This window comes from Ranitomeya imitator, chromosome 2 (assembly GCF_032444005.1).
Source record: "Ranitomeya imitator isolate aRanImi1 chromosome 2, aRanImi1.pri, whole genome shotgun sequence".
Taxonomy (NCBI): domain Eukaryota; kingdom Metazoa; phylum Chordata; class Amphibia; order Anura; family Dendrobatidae; genus Ranitomeya; species Ranitomeya imitator.
This window is the reverse complement of record NC_091283.1, coordinates 104,597,008-104,613,707: the sequence shown is the minus strand read 5'-3', so window position 1 is coordinate 104,613,707 and position 16,700 is coordinate 104,597,008. Positions and strand designations below refer to the sequence as shown.

General features: G+C 45.4%; 1 protein-coding gene across 2 annotated transcripts; it reads left to right on the top strand.

Moving 5' to 3' along the window:
- Positions 1-759: 759 nt before the first annotated feature.
- On the top strand, positions 760-15,069 carry LOC138662018 (putative defense protein 3). Of its 2 annotated transcripts, XM_069747110.1 has the most exons (5): positions 760-1,139; positions 2,742-2,854; positions 5,127-5,242; positions 14,287-14,351; positions 14,850-15,069. In XM_069747110.1, the coding sequence occupies exons 1-5, from the start codon at positions 944-946 to the stop codon at positions 14,912-14,914; spliced, it is 555 nt and encodes a 184-aa protein (XP_069603211.1). In that variant the 5' UTR covers positions 760-943; the 3' UTR covers positions 14,915-15,069. The 2 variants fall into 2 exon arrangements, with proteins under 2 accessions (XP_069603211.1, XP_069603212.1); XM_069747111.1 differs by lacking the exon at positions 14,287-14,351 and having other exon boundaries at positions 855-1,139.
- Positions 15,070-16,700: the final 1,631 nt, after the last annotated feature.

Genomic DNA, 16,700 nt, shown 5'->3' with positions numbered 1-16,700 from the left:
GAGCAGCACCTAACGACTTAACCTCGTCACCTGAGGAAGGGAACTCAGAAGCCGCAGCCCCACTCACATCCACCAGAGGAAGCTCATAGACAGAACCAGCCGAAGTACCACTCATGACCACAGGAGGGAGCTTGACCACAGAATTCACAACATTTTGGGTCATATGGGCGGAGCTTTCAGGTGTTTGATTCACCCTTTCCTTACCCGCTGGCTGCATGGTGGCTGCAATATTGGATTGAAGTTCATTCTCTGTCCTCCGTAGTACATGCCTGCACAAGGCAAGATTGCTTTGCGCAGGCGTGTACTATGGAGGAGGAGGACAGAGAATGAACTTCAATCCAATATTGCAGCCAGCATGCAGCCAGCGGGTAAGGAAAGGGTGAATCAAACACCCGAAAACTCCGCCCATATGACCCAAAACCAGTCCCGCCAAATTCAGGTGGCAGAGTCCCTTTAAGCATTGTAAGATGGAGCAACATAAACCTTATTATAGAACTTCTTGAAATATACACAGTAACCATTCCTATATTCTACGTAGATGAACTGATAGGAAATAAGTTCTAAAATAAGGAATTTTCGTGTTTTTCTAGAAACTGTTTATGAGGAAGTTTATGTGCCAGTGCCTGTTGGAACACATATACACCGTATATACATATCTGGACCTTTCCTACAACATCTTCTTCCGCTGATGACTACCTAGATTTGCTGACACGTGACAGATTTATACTTTATCAGCAAGACTGCAGACAAATCAGCAAATCATCGATTTCAAAAGGCAAACTGTGCTCAAAAACAGACAGACGCCAACTGTTTTATAACTGCAGCAAATTGGGAAATTGTGACTATCAGATCCCAATCTGTGAAAGGCTCAGAGTGTTTTGAATAAAGTGTTATTCCTAGCCTTGTGGAGTCGGTAGAAGGATCTTACTCTCATCCCACCAAGATGGCAGGACGTGTCCTCTCCTTACTGATGGTGCTGATGACCTGCAGCACAATATCGTTCTCCTACCCCTCTGGGGCCCCAATATCTTCATGTGAGACAATGAAGCCTGGCCATGGTGTCTATCCACAGCCAAATCCTGCACCGTACATAATGAAAATCAACGCTAGCTCCTACCGATATGGCAGACCCATTACAGGTAAGAGTGCTGATCAATTACCCGTTGTCTGAGTATTGGGAAGAAATATAGTGAATGAGGCCAATCAGGATACAACATGTGTGGGGCGGTATAGCGCGGATGAATGGCGTAGAGTCTGCGGTACATGAACCTCATCATGCCGTTTTCTAGGTTCAGAATAACATAGTTTCCTAGTCTTTTGGATGCTAATGTAATTTATTGGAGTAGACTGCACTTGACTTACAGAAAGAACCAGAAAGACACAAGAAAGTGCTCTACGCCAAGCATTGCATTCGGGTTTCCATACATGCCTCTAAAGAGGCATCCAATGTAACCACCAATGGAGCCATTCACCATGAGGGTGGCACAGTCATTATGTATTCCCGTCTTTCCTACCTTTCTGGAGATGGTCTCTTCTAGGACCCATTTGTGTCCGCCTTAAAAAAAATGGACACCACCTATTATTAGGGCAAAGGGACTCTTCTGCCTCATTATAGTGAATGGCTCAGCCGGAGGTTCCATTTTTTGAAGATTTTAGACAGAAACCTCAACCTTAGCCATCAAAAAGCACAGTATGAATTGACCTCGCTTAAACATGTCCCATAGTGGCCAAGTACCAACTATAGACTACATTTGGCATCCGCCTACTTTGGGCCATGGACCCAGATTGAGACCTGATCCAGAAAGTTTTTGTTCAATGGTCAGTTTACATACACATGGATGTCTAGTGAATTTAGAAGCATTTTTTTTAATCTGAACATATATTATGTTGTAACACAACCTGAGGGGAAACAAAAAAAAAGTATTTTACAGGAAGGAATAAAAATCTCCTCAATATGAAGGAAGTTATATTTACAAGTGCAAAAAAGTCTCTATCTATAAATATAATTAACTTTGATGTAAAAAAAAAACCCCAGAGAATTAGTGATAATATGCAGAAAACTCTGATTCTAATATTGGGTATATCATTTTATTATTAGACATAATTGCTATGATTGGTGTTTATGCTACTGTAGCTTTGCCAGTAGGTGGAACTTGGGTGCAACTTCAATGAAAATTTTCAGATTAAAGGGGATAGCCGGGACTTTTTTTTACTATGGGCATATGTACTAACAGGCAGGTAGTTGCTACATATCTGTTTGCTGTGTCCGGTGCTGATCTCCGCTGGTACAAAGTAGTCACAGATTCAGCAGCTTCCATGGATGTCACATCGACAGAGCAGCGCCTTCTCTTCTCCTCTGTCGACAGGGCGTGACTGCTGATGTCATGCTGATTGACAGCTGGCTCTCAACTGCCTAACTGCGGGGAGCTGATTGTCAGTCAGCATGACATCGCCAGTCACGCCGCATTGAAAGAGCATCCTGAAAGAGCAAGACCTGCTCTGTTGACATGGAGCAGCTGAATCGCCACCAGAAGCGGTCAATGACTGCTATTTGCAGCTGCTGTGTAGAACAGGCCGATAGTCAGCAACTACCTGCCTGTTAATTTTTAGGCCCAAAAATGTGGGATCCTGGATAAACTCTTTAAGCAAGAAGTATCTTTTATTGATAGATATGCCATTAGTAGATTTAGTGTGGAAGGTCATTTGCAATTTTCTAAATGGAAAGTATTTTCTATTTGTAGTTCACATAATGGGCCTGGCCTATAGAGGAATCTTACTGCAAGCCCGGACACATTCAAGCAATACGCTGTATGGGACATGGCTTCAACCTCCAAGTAACACCAAGATATTGGCGGTAAAGTAATAGTTGCGAAATGCTAACAGATTTAATCCTTGTCCATTTCACATTTAGTGTTACGGAACTGGAGCACAGAACTAGGGTAGAAGGGGCAAAACTGACCCTGCACTATGACTAGGCTGATACCCTACGATGGAGCGGGCGACCCATTCCTTGCGAATAGACCCACCAACGATCCTAGGATAATCTCAAGCAAAGACCTATAGATAGGGGGAAGGGGGTCCCTAAAAGATCTAAGGACTGGGTGCAAAAACCAACTGAAAACAGAAACTAAGGCTAGGAGAATCAGATGTACCAGCACTGCACAAATTACACACACAGAAGACAAAGCAAAGCACCAAGCTAGAGCTCAAGCAGATGAACACTGTTGTCCAACAAGGACTGGGAGGCAGGTGCTGGTTAATAAAAAGTGATACAATCACCTGACCCAAGACAAACCCAGCACTAGAGGAAAAAGACCAGCAGCCAGAACTCCACAAGAAAATGGCGGATAGTCACAAACTAAACAGATTCTAGCATTCAGTGCAGTATAACTGAGCCAAACCAAAGGCAGAATGGTAAGGATTATCCCTTATCCTTAGAGGGTCTTCCAAATCTTTATGTAGAGTAAACAATGGACACTTACATAAAATCTCAGGACTAGCGCACTATTGCGACAGTCTTAACACTGTAGTGACAGAGCCACATTTTTCAAATGTGACGTGTCACTTTATGTGGAAATAACTCTGGAATGTTTCAACATAACTCAGTGATTTTGAGAATGTTTTTTTTCGTAACACATTGTACTTTGTGGTAGTAAACTTAGGTTGATATGTTTTGCATTTGTATACAAAATTTGACAAAAATGTAAAAACATTTATTTTAAAACTTTTAATGTTTATACCAATAATCAAGATATTCACACCACACAAAAAAAGTTAATAAATAACATTTACTTCATGTCTGTTTTACACCAGCTCCATTTGTCAAATGTCCTTTTTACTTTGTTAGGATGTTAGAAGGTTCAAAAATTTTGCATCAATTTTTATTTTTTGCAATAAAATTCCGTAACTATATGTCTTTAGGGACCTATTCAGGTTTGAAGTTGCTCTAGGGGGACCTATATATTGGAGAACCCCCAAAAGTGATACCATTTTCAAAACAGCATCGCTTCAAGTGCGTTTAAGGAATTACTGGAAAGTGGAATAACAAGAATGAAAAAATAGATTTTTGCCACTAAAATGTTGCCAACATCTGATCAGGCCCCTATAGCTGGCAAACTCCACGCCATTACTCTGCCTTGGATTACCAAAGCAACAATCGAGACCAGAAAAGATCTCAGGGTGCTCATGGGATTAAAGGGGGAGCCCCATGCTCGGTTATCCTTTTAGTGCTGTTAACCATTGCACTCTTGGCAATCCAACAATTTTGCAGCAAGTCTCCGTGTAGCCCAAACTTTACCTATAAGTTGTCTAAAGATGCAAGTTTTTAATTAAGTGCAATTCTCATCTTCAGGCATTAAATTGTGTTTACACTGAAAAAGTCCAACCCAATAATGTAGATTTTTTTTCCCGATAGGCTCAGTTCACATGAATGTTAAAAAAGAAAAAAAACGGATAGTTTTTCATCTGTATTGTCAGCCGTGTTTAGACATCAGCAGTGAACAAAATGTACAGGACCCAAAACAGTTTTTTATGTTAATAATGTATCTGTAAAAATCGGGTGCTATACGGTTGATCCATTTGGGATCCAATTTTTTTTGCGCCTCTATATAGACGAGTCTTATCCGAAATATGGAAGAAACTAGTGCATGTTGGGATTGTTTTCACATGGACATTCGGTCTGTGAAGAAAAAAAATAATAATCTGAACAGTTCTATTGAATCATGTAGGTCCTACTGCTGTCCATGGACGGTATTCAGACTGAAAATACGGCCATGTGAACATTGTCCTAACCTGATCTTCTCATATTCTTATGTCACAGTGACAGTCATATCGCACAGTATAAGGATAACCACTACTGATCATTAGCACATCATAGGGGAGATCATAATGTTGGAAGAAAAGAAAGTTGACATTCAATATCTTTAAAAAAAAAGTTTGGGGTCCATGTTGTGGATTGTTACAATCCTGAGTTTCACATAGCCCCAAGTGTCATATCCCTGTGCGGATATATCTAGCCACGGCCAATCATGTGGTTTATATGCAAGTCTTACTTATTATCGAGCCTACTCCTATCGCTGGTATACATGAACTAAAAGTGAACATCTGTGATCATTTTTTTATTGCAGTGCCCTGACAATCCGTTTGGTTCCATTACCCACTCTAACACCAACATAAAGGACAAGCACACTACATATATCTGGATGCCCCCAAACTCATCTTGTCCACAAAACCTGTTCTTCATGTAAGTAAGGAGTGCTGGAGAGCAAAATTAGGAGATGGATAATTGTATTCTCTAGAAATCTTTCTTTGTTAAGCACATGATCACTAATTGTGAGTGGAGTAAATCATTAACAGATTCCATAGGGAAGGGTAAGAAAGAGGGATTTTTGGTACGGACCATAAAATCTCTTTCTTGGAGCCTTCATTGGGGGACACAGGTAACCATGGGTGTATACTGCTGTCGCTAGGAGGCTGACACTATGTAAAAAAAGGAAAATAGCTCCTCCTCCGCTGTGTGCACCCACCGACGGGCACAAGGTACCTCAGTTAGTGTTAAAGCAGTAGGAGAAGCAACCAAAAAACTCAACATATGTACCAATTCAACAACGAAGGCACATGGACCAAATAATGGTACAACATATGTACCAATCCAACAACGAAGGCACATGGACCAAATAATGGTACAACATATGTACCAATCCAACAACGAAGGCACATGGACCAAATAATGGTACAACATATGCAGGGCCGGACTGGGACTAAAATTCAGCCCTGGCATTTGAAGTCACACAGGCCCACTTGTCACATGGTGACTGTATAATATCTTTGTACACTTGTAGGTTACAAGAAGTGAGGGGAGTGTAACACAACTATATAACATATAATTACAGCTGTATCCAGCATTACAGCTCAGCCCCCATAGAATGTAATGCAGCCAGCCCCCATAGAATGTAATGCAGCCAGCCCCCATAGAATGTAATTCAGCACAGCCCCCATAGAATGTAATACAGCACAGCCCCATAGAATGTAATGCAGCCAGCCCCCATAGAATGTAATGCAGCCAGCCCCCATAGCATGTAATGCAGCCAGCCCCCATAGAATGTAATGCAGCCAGCCCCCATAGAATGTAATGCAGCGCAGCCCCCATAGAATGTAATACAGCACAGCCCCCATAGAATGTAATGCAGCAAAGACCTCATAGAATGTAATGCAGCCAGTCCCCATAGAACGTAATGCAGCACAGCCCCCATAGAATGTAATACAGCACAGCCCCCATAGAATGTAATACAGCACAGCCCCTATAGAATGTAATGCAGCACAGCCCAATAGAATGTAATGCAGCCAGCCCCCATAGAATGTAATGCAGCCAGCCCCCATAGAATGTAATTCAGCACAGCCCCCATAGAATGTAATACAGCACAGCCCCATAGAATGTAATGCAGCCAGCCCCCATAGAATGTAATGCAGCCAGCCCCCATAGAATGTAATGCAGCACAGCCCCCATAGAATGTAATACAGCACAGCCCCCATAGAATGTAATGCAGCACAGCCCCCATAGAATGTAATGCAGCCAGCCCCCATAGAACGTAATGCAGCACAGCCCCCACAGAATGTAATACAGCACAGCCCCCATAGAATGTAATACAGCACAGCCCCATAGAATGTAATGCAGCCAGCCCCATAGAATGTAATGCAGCCAGCCCCCATAGAATGTAATGCAGCCAGCCCCCATAGAATGTAATGCAGCGCAGCCCCCATAGAATGTAATACAGCACAGCCCCCATAGAATGTAATGCAGCAAAGACCTCATAGAATGTAATGCAGCCAGTCCCCATAGAACGTAATGCAGCACAGCCCCCATAGAATGTAATACAGCACAGCCCCCATAGAATGTAATACAGCACAGCCCCTATAGAATGTAATGCAGCACAGCCCAATAGAATGTAATGCAGCCAGCCCCCATAGAATGTAATGCAGCCAGCCCCCATAGAATGTAATTCAGCACAGCCCCCATAGAATGTAATACAGCACAGCCCCATAGAATGTAATGCAGCCAGCCCCCATAGAATGTAATGCAGCCAGCCCCATAGAATGTAATGCAGCACAGCTTCCATAGAATGTAATACAGCACAGCCCCCATAGAATGTAATGCAGCAAAGACCTCATAGAATGTAATGCAGCCAGTCCCCATAGAACGTAATGCAGCACAGCCCCCATAGAATGTAATACAGCACAGCCCCCATAGAATGTAATACAGTACAGCCCCATAGAATGTAATGCAGCCAGTCCCATAGAATGTAATGCAGCCAGCCCCCATAGAATGTAATGCAGCCAGCCCCCATAGAATGTAATGCAGCCAGCCCCCATAGAATGTAATGCAGCACAGCCCCCATAGAATGTAATACAGCACAGCCCCCATAGAATGTAATGCAGCACAGACCTCATAGAATGTAATGCAGCCATTCCCCATAGAATGTAATGCAGCAAGTCCTCATAGAATGTAATGCAGCACAGCCCCCATAGAATGTAATGCAGCACAGCCCCCATAGAATGTAATGCAGCCAGCCCCCATATAATATAATACAGCACAGGCCCCATAGGATGTAATGCAGCTCAGCCACCATACAATATAATGCAGCCCAGCCCCATAGAATGTAATGCAGCCAGCCCCCATAGAATGTAATACAGCTCAGTCCCATAGAATTTAATGCAGCCAGCCCCCATAGAATGTAATACAGCACAGGCCCCATAGGATGTAATGCAGCACAGCCACCATACAATATAATGCAGCCCAGCCCCATAGAATGTAATGCAGCCCCCCCCCCAATAGCCCCACAATCCAGTTATCACTCATTGATATATAATAATAAAAAAAACTCTCTACTCAACTTTCCTCTTGCCCCGCGCTGCTCCTGCCTCCGGTCTCAGCAGCTGCAGTCTGCCCGCCCGGTCAAACAGCAGGTGTGCGATGATATGACGTCATCGCGCACCAGCAGTGTCAGCGGCAGGCAGAGTGGGGAATGATGGGAGAGGGAGCGACAGCAGATGCTCTCTCTCCTCCATCATTGCATTCAACTGTACCGGTGTCTATAGTTGAATGCGGGGCCGGGAGTGTGCCGACAGCGGGGGGAGTGTGCCGACAGCGGCACACTCGAGCGGCCCACTATTGCCACCGGCCCTTCTGGCATTTGCCAGAACTGCCCGATGGCCAGTCCGGCCCTGAACATATGTATCAATCCAACAACGAAGGCACATAGACCAAATAATGGTACCAACAGTTAGGGAGGGTGCTGTGTCCCCCAATGAAGGCTCCAAGAAAAAGATTTTACGGTGAGTACCAAAAATCCCTCTTTCTTGATCGCTTCATTGGGGGACACAGGTAACCATGGGACGTCCCAAAGCAGTCCCTAGGTTGGGAAACAGGAAGATTCAAGGAATAAATGGACTCGAGTCGGCCGGTGCAAAACTGCCGCCTGCAGCATCTTCCTTCCCAGGCCTGCATCAGACGAGGCATGGGTATGAACCCTGTAAAAAAACTTGCAAAGGAGTGCAAAGATGACCAGGTTGCGGCTTTACAATCTGGAAAGCCAAATCCAGATAACGAACAGCCCAGGAGGCCCCCACCGTAGAGCGGAGTGAGCCTTCAGCCCTGGAAGAGGCTGTTTGTCCTGAACGCGGAATGCCTCCACGGCAATAGTGAACTTGGAAGCTAGGAGCCCATTAAGATAGCCCTCAGAGATGACGAACAGGGCATCAGATTGAGGAAAGGGAGCAGTCCTTGAAAGGTAGACTCGGATAGCTGTGACGGGATGCAGCTTGTAGAGGGCCTTCTCCAGGAGATGGACCGGAGAGACACAGAAGGAAGGACAATGTCTTCATTAATAAGAAATGAAAAGACCACCATGGGTAGAAAGGAAGGAACAGGCCTGAGAACTACCTTGTCCTGATATAGAATCAGGAGCGGAGAACGGCAGGACAATGCTGCTAACTTGGAAACTGTCCTGATGGACGTAATTTAACTAAGACAACTGTCCAAGACAGGAGAAAAAATGTGATGTCTTGAATGGTCTCAACAGGGGCGCACTGCAGTGTGCCAAAGACAAGGTTAAAAACCCATGGATCTATCAGAAGACGATAAGGAGTTACCAGGTGGGCGACTCCTTGAAGAAAGGTCTTTTACCTGGGAACAAAAAGCCAGATTTCGCTGGAAAAGAGTTGACCGAAACGATAGAGCCAAGTTAAGACCCGCTTGTAGAAAAACCAAGAATGGAAAGAAGAGAAAAAAGGACATAGGGACCAAACCCTTGTCCACACTCCACCGGAAGAAGGCCTTTCAGTATTTGTATTAGATACGCAAGGATGCTGGTTTCCTGGCCCTAATCATGGTCTGAATGACCAGATGGGAAAAAAAACAGCCTCCCTCAGGACTACGATCTCAACGGCCATGCTGTTAAACTCAGAGACTCTGGTGGAAGAGGAAACCTTAAGAGAGGATCTGGACGGCCTGGAAGCTTCCAAGGGGCGTCCATGAACATGTTCACCAGGCCCTTCTTGGCCAGTCCGGAGCTATCAGGATTATAGGGATCTCTTCTTCCTTTATCCTTTTCACGACGCTCGGACAAGGAGAGACAGAGAAAGACAACGCAGTTGGAATTGTGACCAAGATATTACTAGAGCATCTCAACAGGTGGCTAGCGGATCCTGGGACCTGGGTATGAACCAAGGAACCTCGTACTTTATCCGAGACACCATGAGGACGACGTCCGGAGAGCCCCATTTCAGCATATCTGGATGAAGACGGCGGGGCTGAGCAACCACCTGCCCGAAGCGAGACCCTGATGGCTCAGAAAATCGGCTGCCTGACTTTCTACCTTCGGAATGTGCACGGTTGATATGGCGGAAACGAGACATTCTGCCCATCGCAGAGTCCTTGTAACCTCTATCATAACTTGTTTGCTGCGAGTTCCGCCTTGACAGTTTATGTAGGCCTCGGCCGTGGCATTGTCCGACTGTATGCAGACTGGCTAGCTCGGAAAGAGAGATTGCCAGTGGCGAAGAGCAAAGAAAAAATTGCGCTGATCTCCAGGAGATTGACAGGGAGAGAGGCCTCTTTGGCGTTCCAGTGGCTCTGCGCTGTGTGACGAAGAAAAAGCGGCTCCCCAAACGAGACTGCCATCAGAGGTGATGACCTAACACCAGATAGGAAGGAAGGACTTCCTTCATACGACTGATGCCGACAGCGTCACCAGGTGAGAGGGACTGCCTCACCCTGAGGTAAAAGCACGGGATCATCCAGGGAGACGATCAGAGGACCAGTTGAAGAGGACGGGCATGGAACTGGGCAAAAGAAACGGCTTCCATGGTGACAATCCCTTTCCCCTAGAACTCTCATGCAGGAACGTAGGAGGAGAGAAGCTGGACGCTTTAGAGTACGGATCCCCTGGCAGAGGGATGAAAAACCTCTCCTTCGGAAGGAAGACACGGGCTTGGGTCGTGTCGAACCTTATACCTAGAAACACCAGGTGCTGAGAAAAGGTGGAGAACTTCTCTCTGATATAATGTAGCCGAGATGGACCAGAGTATCCAGAGTAAACTGAAGACTCTGGTTGCAGACTCGGCGGGATGGCTCCTTGATCAGAAGATCGTCCAAGTAGGGAAATATGAAAAAACCCCTGGAGAGAAGGATGTCCATGACCGTTGCCATGATGTGACTAGTCTGGGAGCAGAGGCCAGGTCGAAAGGAAGGGCCGTGAACTGATAAAGACTCTCCTGGATCACACACCATAGTAATCTCTGATGCTAAACACAAACAGGAATGTGAAGTCTTCTCCCGAGTCCATGGAAGTGATAACCGAACGTAGGGGCTCAGTCCTGAAAAGACACAACCGAACGTGACAGGCAAACCGCTCGAGGTCCAAAAACAGAGGTAGCAGTCCCTCTTCTTTCGTGACTATGAGAAGAAAAGAGTAAAACCCCGAAAAAACATACGTTTCTGGGGACGGGTACGATCACTCCTGTGCTTGGTAGGAAAACGATGGCCTGAAGAACTCCTGGGGCCTGCGACGTATATGTCTTGGCGGGCGAAACAGAAGGAAACTTCTTCCTGGGGGTAAGGGGGGGAAAGAGAAAAGTCAATTTTGTAGCCGGAAGTCGCTATAGCTCTAGAGATTGAAACATCCTCTTCCTATTAAAAGGACATTTAGACTTGATCCAGGAAAGCGAGGTGCTGTTCCCACCGGTGGCATCTGAAATTATTTGGTCCAGCTTTGATCCAAAAAGGCTAGAGCCTAGAGCCTTGGAAGGCGAGGCCAGAGAATGCGGTGAATAGTTACATAGTTACATAGCGACTATGTTGCTGGTAGCCGAGGCCGATTAACCAGCCACATCAAAAGGGAGTGGTCCCGAGATATTTACCGGCATGGGCAATCTGATCTGCCAGATCTGGCATCCCATCTGGAGAAGCTGCCGCTAGAATACCCTGAGTAAGCATTCTTGCCTCGGCAGGCTTGGATCTTGGAAGACAGGCGAGAAGCCGGAGGATCCACATTAGGGATTCTGCCCATTTATCAAGAAGGTCTGGGCTAAAGGGTTAGTGGATCTGTAGCTTCCCAACCTGAAAAGTGCTTTTCAGGGTGTTCCCAGTGTTTAGACATAATCATGACAACTTCTCCGAGATTAGGAAAAACTCCGGGAAGGACATTTTACCCCTCAGAAAGCAACAGAGTGCTCCTGAGCAGGTGCATCGTCTTCCCTTAGGTTCAGAATTTTGGTAATTTGCCAAGATGAGGCTATTGAGCATATCTTGCATCTTTCAGGTCTGGTCCGAATCGGACTCAGACTCAGAATGGGAATCCATATCCGACCCCAAAAGCCGCCTCCGAGGAAGGTGCATGGGATGAGGAATGCATACAGGAGAAAGTAGAGGTACCCGCAGCTTCCTTTGCTTTGTACCCGATTTGTCCCTGTGAAGGTTGCGGTCAGGTGCAAGCGAATCACCGTGAGAGGTGTTCGGAGCACTGGTTGCAGAAACAAATGTGGAGGTCGCTCCAGGACTTGGACCAGGGACTGTGAGACTTCAGTCAGATCTGAGACCGACTGTGATATGGCAACAGCCCACTCCGGAGGGAGGGGAGTGCTCTCATCCTGGGCGTTAGAGGGCTTCTCTGAATGCCACTTTTCTTTTACAGATGGCACAGGCGTCAAGATTATAGGGACAGGAATGGGCCTCCCTGAGGTTGGACATAAGTAAAGAGAGAAATTAACCAGTCTTGGCTGGTTCTACCTATAACAGAGACGGCACTGTCACTGCTCAGGCTGCAGTGTCCCCAGATCCAGTGCAGGTGAAGTGATGGATGCCTGTTGTGCCCTTTGGAATCGGAAGATGATGTGACTGCACGATTCTTCATACGCTTTCGAATCTTCACACACTTTGCAGGCAGAGATACACTATGTCCCCCCTGCGGGGGGCATCTCAGGAGAGAGGGATAGAGAAAACACACTCTCTTATATTAGGCCAGGAGACAGGGCCTCAGCGTACGGCGTGCCCTAATTAGCCGAGAGTCCAGCAAGGGGGCGTTGCTAAGCGGACGGCGATAGCTTATTGGCAGGGGCCCTGGCTACACAGAGTCCGGGAGAAGGCCAAAAGATAGAGGGCATGAATGAACAAAATAAATGGTGTAAACCTACCAGCCAGGCGTGGACAAGGGGCCTCTTGTATCTATCTGTGATTTCATGTGTTATATGCATACCTTCATTATGAAGGTTGCTGATCTGCGGTGGTGGATCTTATATAGGTCTTGATTTAGCTAATTGCAACTTCTCATGTCACACAGCATTAACTTTAATAGTTTGCCTTGCACTTGCATATGGCTGTGAGCTCTCTTTAATTCAATTTGTATGGTACCTATGTTGCACTATTTACAAATATCTAAGTAGCGTTAGAGGGACATTCGTGTTACTATTATTGCAGTAACTGTATTTTTACCTTGCCAGGCATGGTATCTAGGTGTCTCTAGCCCTGTTATCATCTTTTGTATGTATTTTATGATCATTCCTTGTCGAACTATTTATTATTAAAATTAGTATATTTAATGAAATTTTGCTCTGAGATTCATTCTTTTGTTTTGGGTAATATTCCAGTTTGGATGTGATAGAGCTGTATTATCTACTTGGCCATTTTTTGGTTTATTTCCTTTTTTTACATTGTGTCAGCCTCCTAGCGACAGCAGCATACACCCGTGGTTACCTGTGTCCCCCAATGAAGCGATAAAGAAATACCTAATTCAATGATTCCTGTTGACTTGTTGTCAAACCGTAGATTTTGATGGAATAAGCTACGTTTTTGCTTTTCCGTGACAAGGATCACTCTATGTTGCTGCCACATTGCAGTCAATGAGTCGCATTACAACCCACAGGGCGCCGCGTCTGCAACAGGTCCATGTGAAATAAAATCGAAGCATACACTAGTCCGAATCTGTTTTTTCACAGATCCGTTGGAATTATTAACATAGAAATCATATTTTCAGGGCAGATTTGCATGTAGAAATACAGAATCGGAATAATATACCAGCTGAGTAGATGAGATGTACACAAATTATCAACTATCTGCCGATAAGTGCTTAGACCCATAGGGAAAAAAAGGCCCAAAGAGATAACCCTTTTAAATATTGATTGACAGCAGCAAGATTGCATTCAACTCAATGTATTATGGCTGGAGTTGAGCAATAGATTTTGCAGGCGTCTGCTCCGGCGGACAGTCAAAAGCAATGCAAACTTCCTACTACCTGCCAGCATCCTCAGTTCCTCTTCTCTTTGTATACCTAAGTAACTTTATAACATGCTCCACGTCAATCAGAAGACCCTGCCGGAAGGCAGTAGGAGGTTCACAGTGTGCAAGTCCTTCTGCCGCAGACTACCAGCATGGCTGGTGGACCACGATCCTGCAAATTGTAACTCAGGGTAGCCAAGGCCTTGTGGAATATTCACAGGTTCTTCTAGAAAAGATGGCGTCCTGCATTTATGTATTCTGCAAGCTGAATGTAGTGGAGGCCTCGTGTTCTTAGTTTGGGAATGAAGCAATAATCTGTTCATGTGGACAGATGTATGCACCATCGATGGGACCACTATGGACTCATTTGATCATAGATATTAGCACTCTGTTCAATGTCCACATCGGACATGAGATGAATGAACATGTAACCCTTTAGGTGCGGCCATTTCTAATTGTAATAGAATATACATATAAATGATTATAGATGAATTTATAACCAACTCGTTTTTCATCAGAGCCACAGTAGCAGAGGCGTTTGACGTCTATTGGCTCGGAGTCAGGTCTGCGATTATGTATAAAGGTAAGTGTGATGGCACAACATCATGGAGTCAAGTTACTGTTACCAGAGAATTTATCATACGACATGGTTTAATGAAACTTGTACAGATGTTGTTGACAATTAAAGGTGTTTACCCACTAGATATATTCTCCGCAGGATGATCATCACTGGAGGTCCCAAGTTGGCCTCCACCAATCTTGAGAACTGGGCTCCCCTGTGTGATGTTGCACATGCTCAGCCACCCCAGATGCGGTGGTCATCTCCATAATTCTTAGCCAATAAATACATGGACCAGTTTCAAAGCAAGATCCACTGCTCGCTAGTGAGGCTCCGGCTTTTAGATAAAGGGATCTGATTAGAGAGATGGAAAATAAATTTTATGATAAAACAATCCCTTTAAGAAACATAAGCCACCATGTATTGCATAGATCTGTGTCTATTGGCGTTGTTAGGTCTAGTTGGGCTTTCTGGCACAGAATTAATACTTTCCTATTTGTGTCATTTTTCTCTCTCAAACAGATCCAACATCAACATGCAGCAACAATGAAAATACTCGTCTAACAAGTTTGGCGCGAGTGGCATAGCCTGGCGACCAGTCCTGTACTCAATCGTATGCCTTCAACTTGCATTGTTCTTGATATAGTGGCACATTTTGCTGTGAACAATTATTGTTTCATCACGTGAGGAAGCACAAAAGTACTAGGATCATGCCAATAAATAAAGTGATATAGTTCTGGCATTTCTCGTTTTGGGGGAGGTAAATTATGTACACACTGATTTTTTTTTTTTGCATAGTGAAAACAGGGATTTTTGTGTACTCACTGTAAAATCCTTTTCTCCGAGCCAATCATTGGGGGACACAGGACCATGGGTGTTATGCTGTTGCTACTAGGAGGACATTAAGTGAAGATAGAAAGATTAACTCCTCCCCTGCAGTATACACCCTCCTGCTGGTTCTAGATGAACCAGTTCGGTAACAAAGCAGAAGGAGCTTAAAGTATTAACAAGAATGAACTATATCAAAACCAAACCAACACAGAAAAAAAACAAAGCCATTAGGCTAACAAAGCCATTAGGCTAACAGGGTGGGTGCTGTGTCCCCCAATGATTGGCTGGGAGAAAAGGATTTTACAGTGAGTACACAAAAATCCCTGTTTTACGCCTCATTGGGGGACACAGGACTATGGGACATCCTAAAGCAGTCCCTGGGTGGGAAACTACCAACTGTTATTGTCCCTTGTACCCACAAGTTACAGATGCGGCACTGCCGCCTGCAAAATTCGTCTGCCGACGGTCACATCTGCTGAGGCCTGAGAATTGATATGGTAATGTTTGGCAAACGTATGCAAGCTGGACCAAGTCGCAGCTCTGCAAACCTGTTCTGCCGACGCTTGGTGCCAGATGGTCCAAGAGGCGCCCACTGACCGCGTGGAATGAGCCTTAATCCCTGCTGGGACAGGATGACCTCTAATCCGGTCGGATTCCTGAATAGCCGAATGAATCCACTTGGCTATTGTAGCCTTAGAAGCGGCTAGACCCTTCCTTGGCCCCTCCGGGAGCACGAACAGGGCATCCGACCTACGGAAAGACGCCGTGCGTGAGACATATCTCCTAAGAGCTCTCACTAAATCTAGAGTGTGAAGAGCCTTCTCGATACGATGTACTGGTACTGGACAGAATGAAGGCAAGACAATTTCCTCATTGAGATGAAAAGAGGAAACAACGTTCGGCAGAAAAGCCGGGGATATTCTCAAAACCACCTTATCTTGATGAAAATTCAGGAATGGGACTCGACAAGATCAAGCTGATAGCTCTGAGACTCGTCTGATGGACGTGACCGCAACTAGGAAAGCCACTTTCCATGAAAGAAAGTATAGGGAAACTTCCTGCAGAGGTTCAAAGGGGTCCTCTTGCAGGACTCCGAGGACCAAATTAAGGTCCCATGGTTCCAACGGCATCTTATAGGGCGGCACCACGTGAGAGACTCCCTGGATGAATGTCTTCACCTGAAGTCTGTTGGCAGTCCTGCGTTGGAACAGGACTGAAAAGGCTGAAATCTGCCCCTTGAGAGAACTAAGGACGAGACCTGAATCCAATCCCGTTTGCAGGAAATCGAGAATGGAAGGATGGAAAATGCAAGAAAAGAACGTCCCCGGTCCTTGCACCATGAGAAGAAGGTCTTCCAAGTGTGATTTTAAAAGCGCATAGACGTAGGCTTTCTAGCGCTGATCATGGTAGAAATCGCTTCCGGAGAAAACCCTGCCTGCTCTAGGACCCAGGATTTAACGACCATGTCGTTAAACACAGAGCCTCGGAGTTCTGGTGGTAGATGGGGCCCTGAGACAGCAGATCTGTGCGATTCGGTAGACG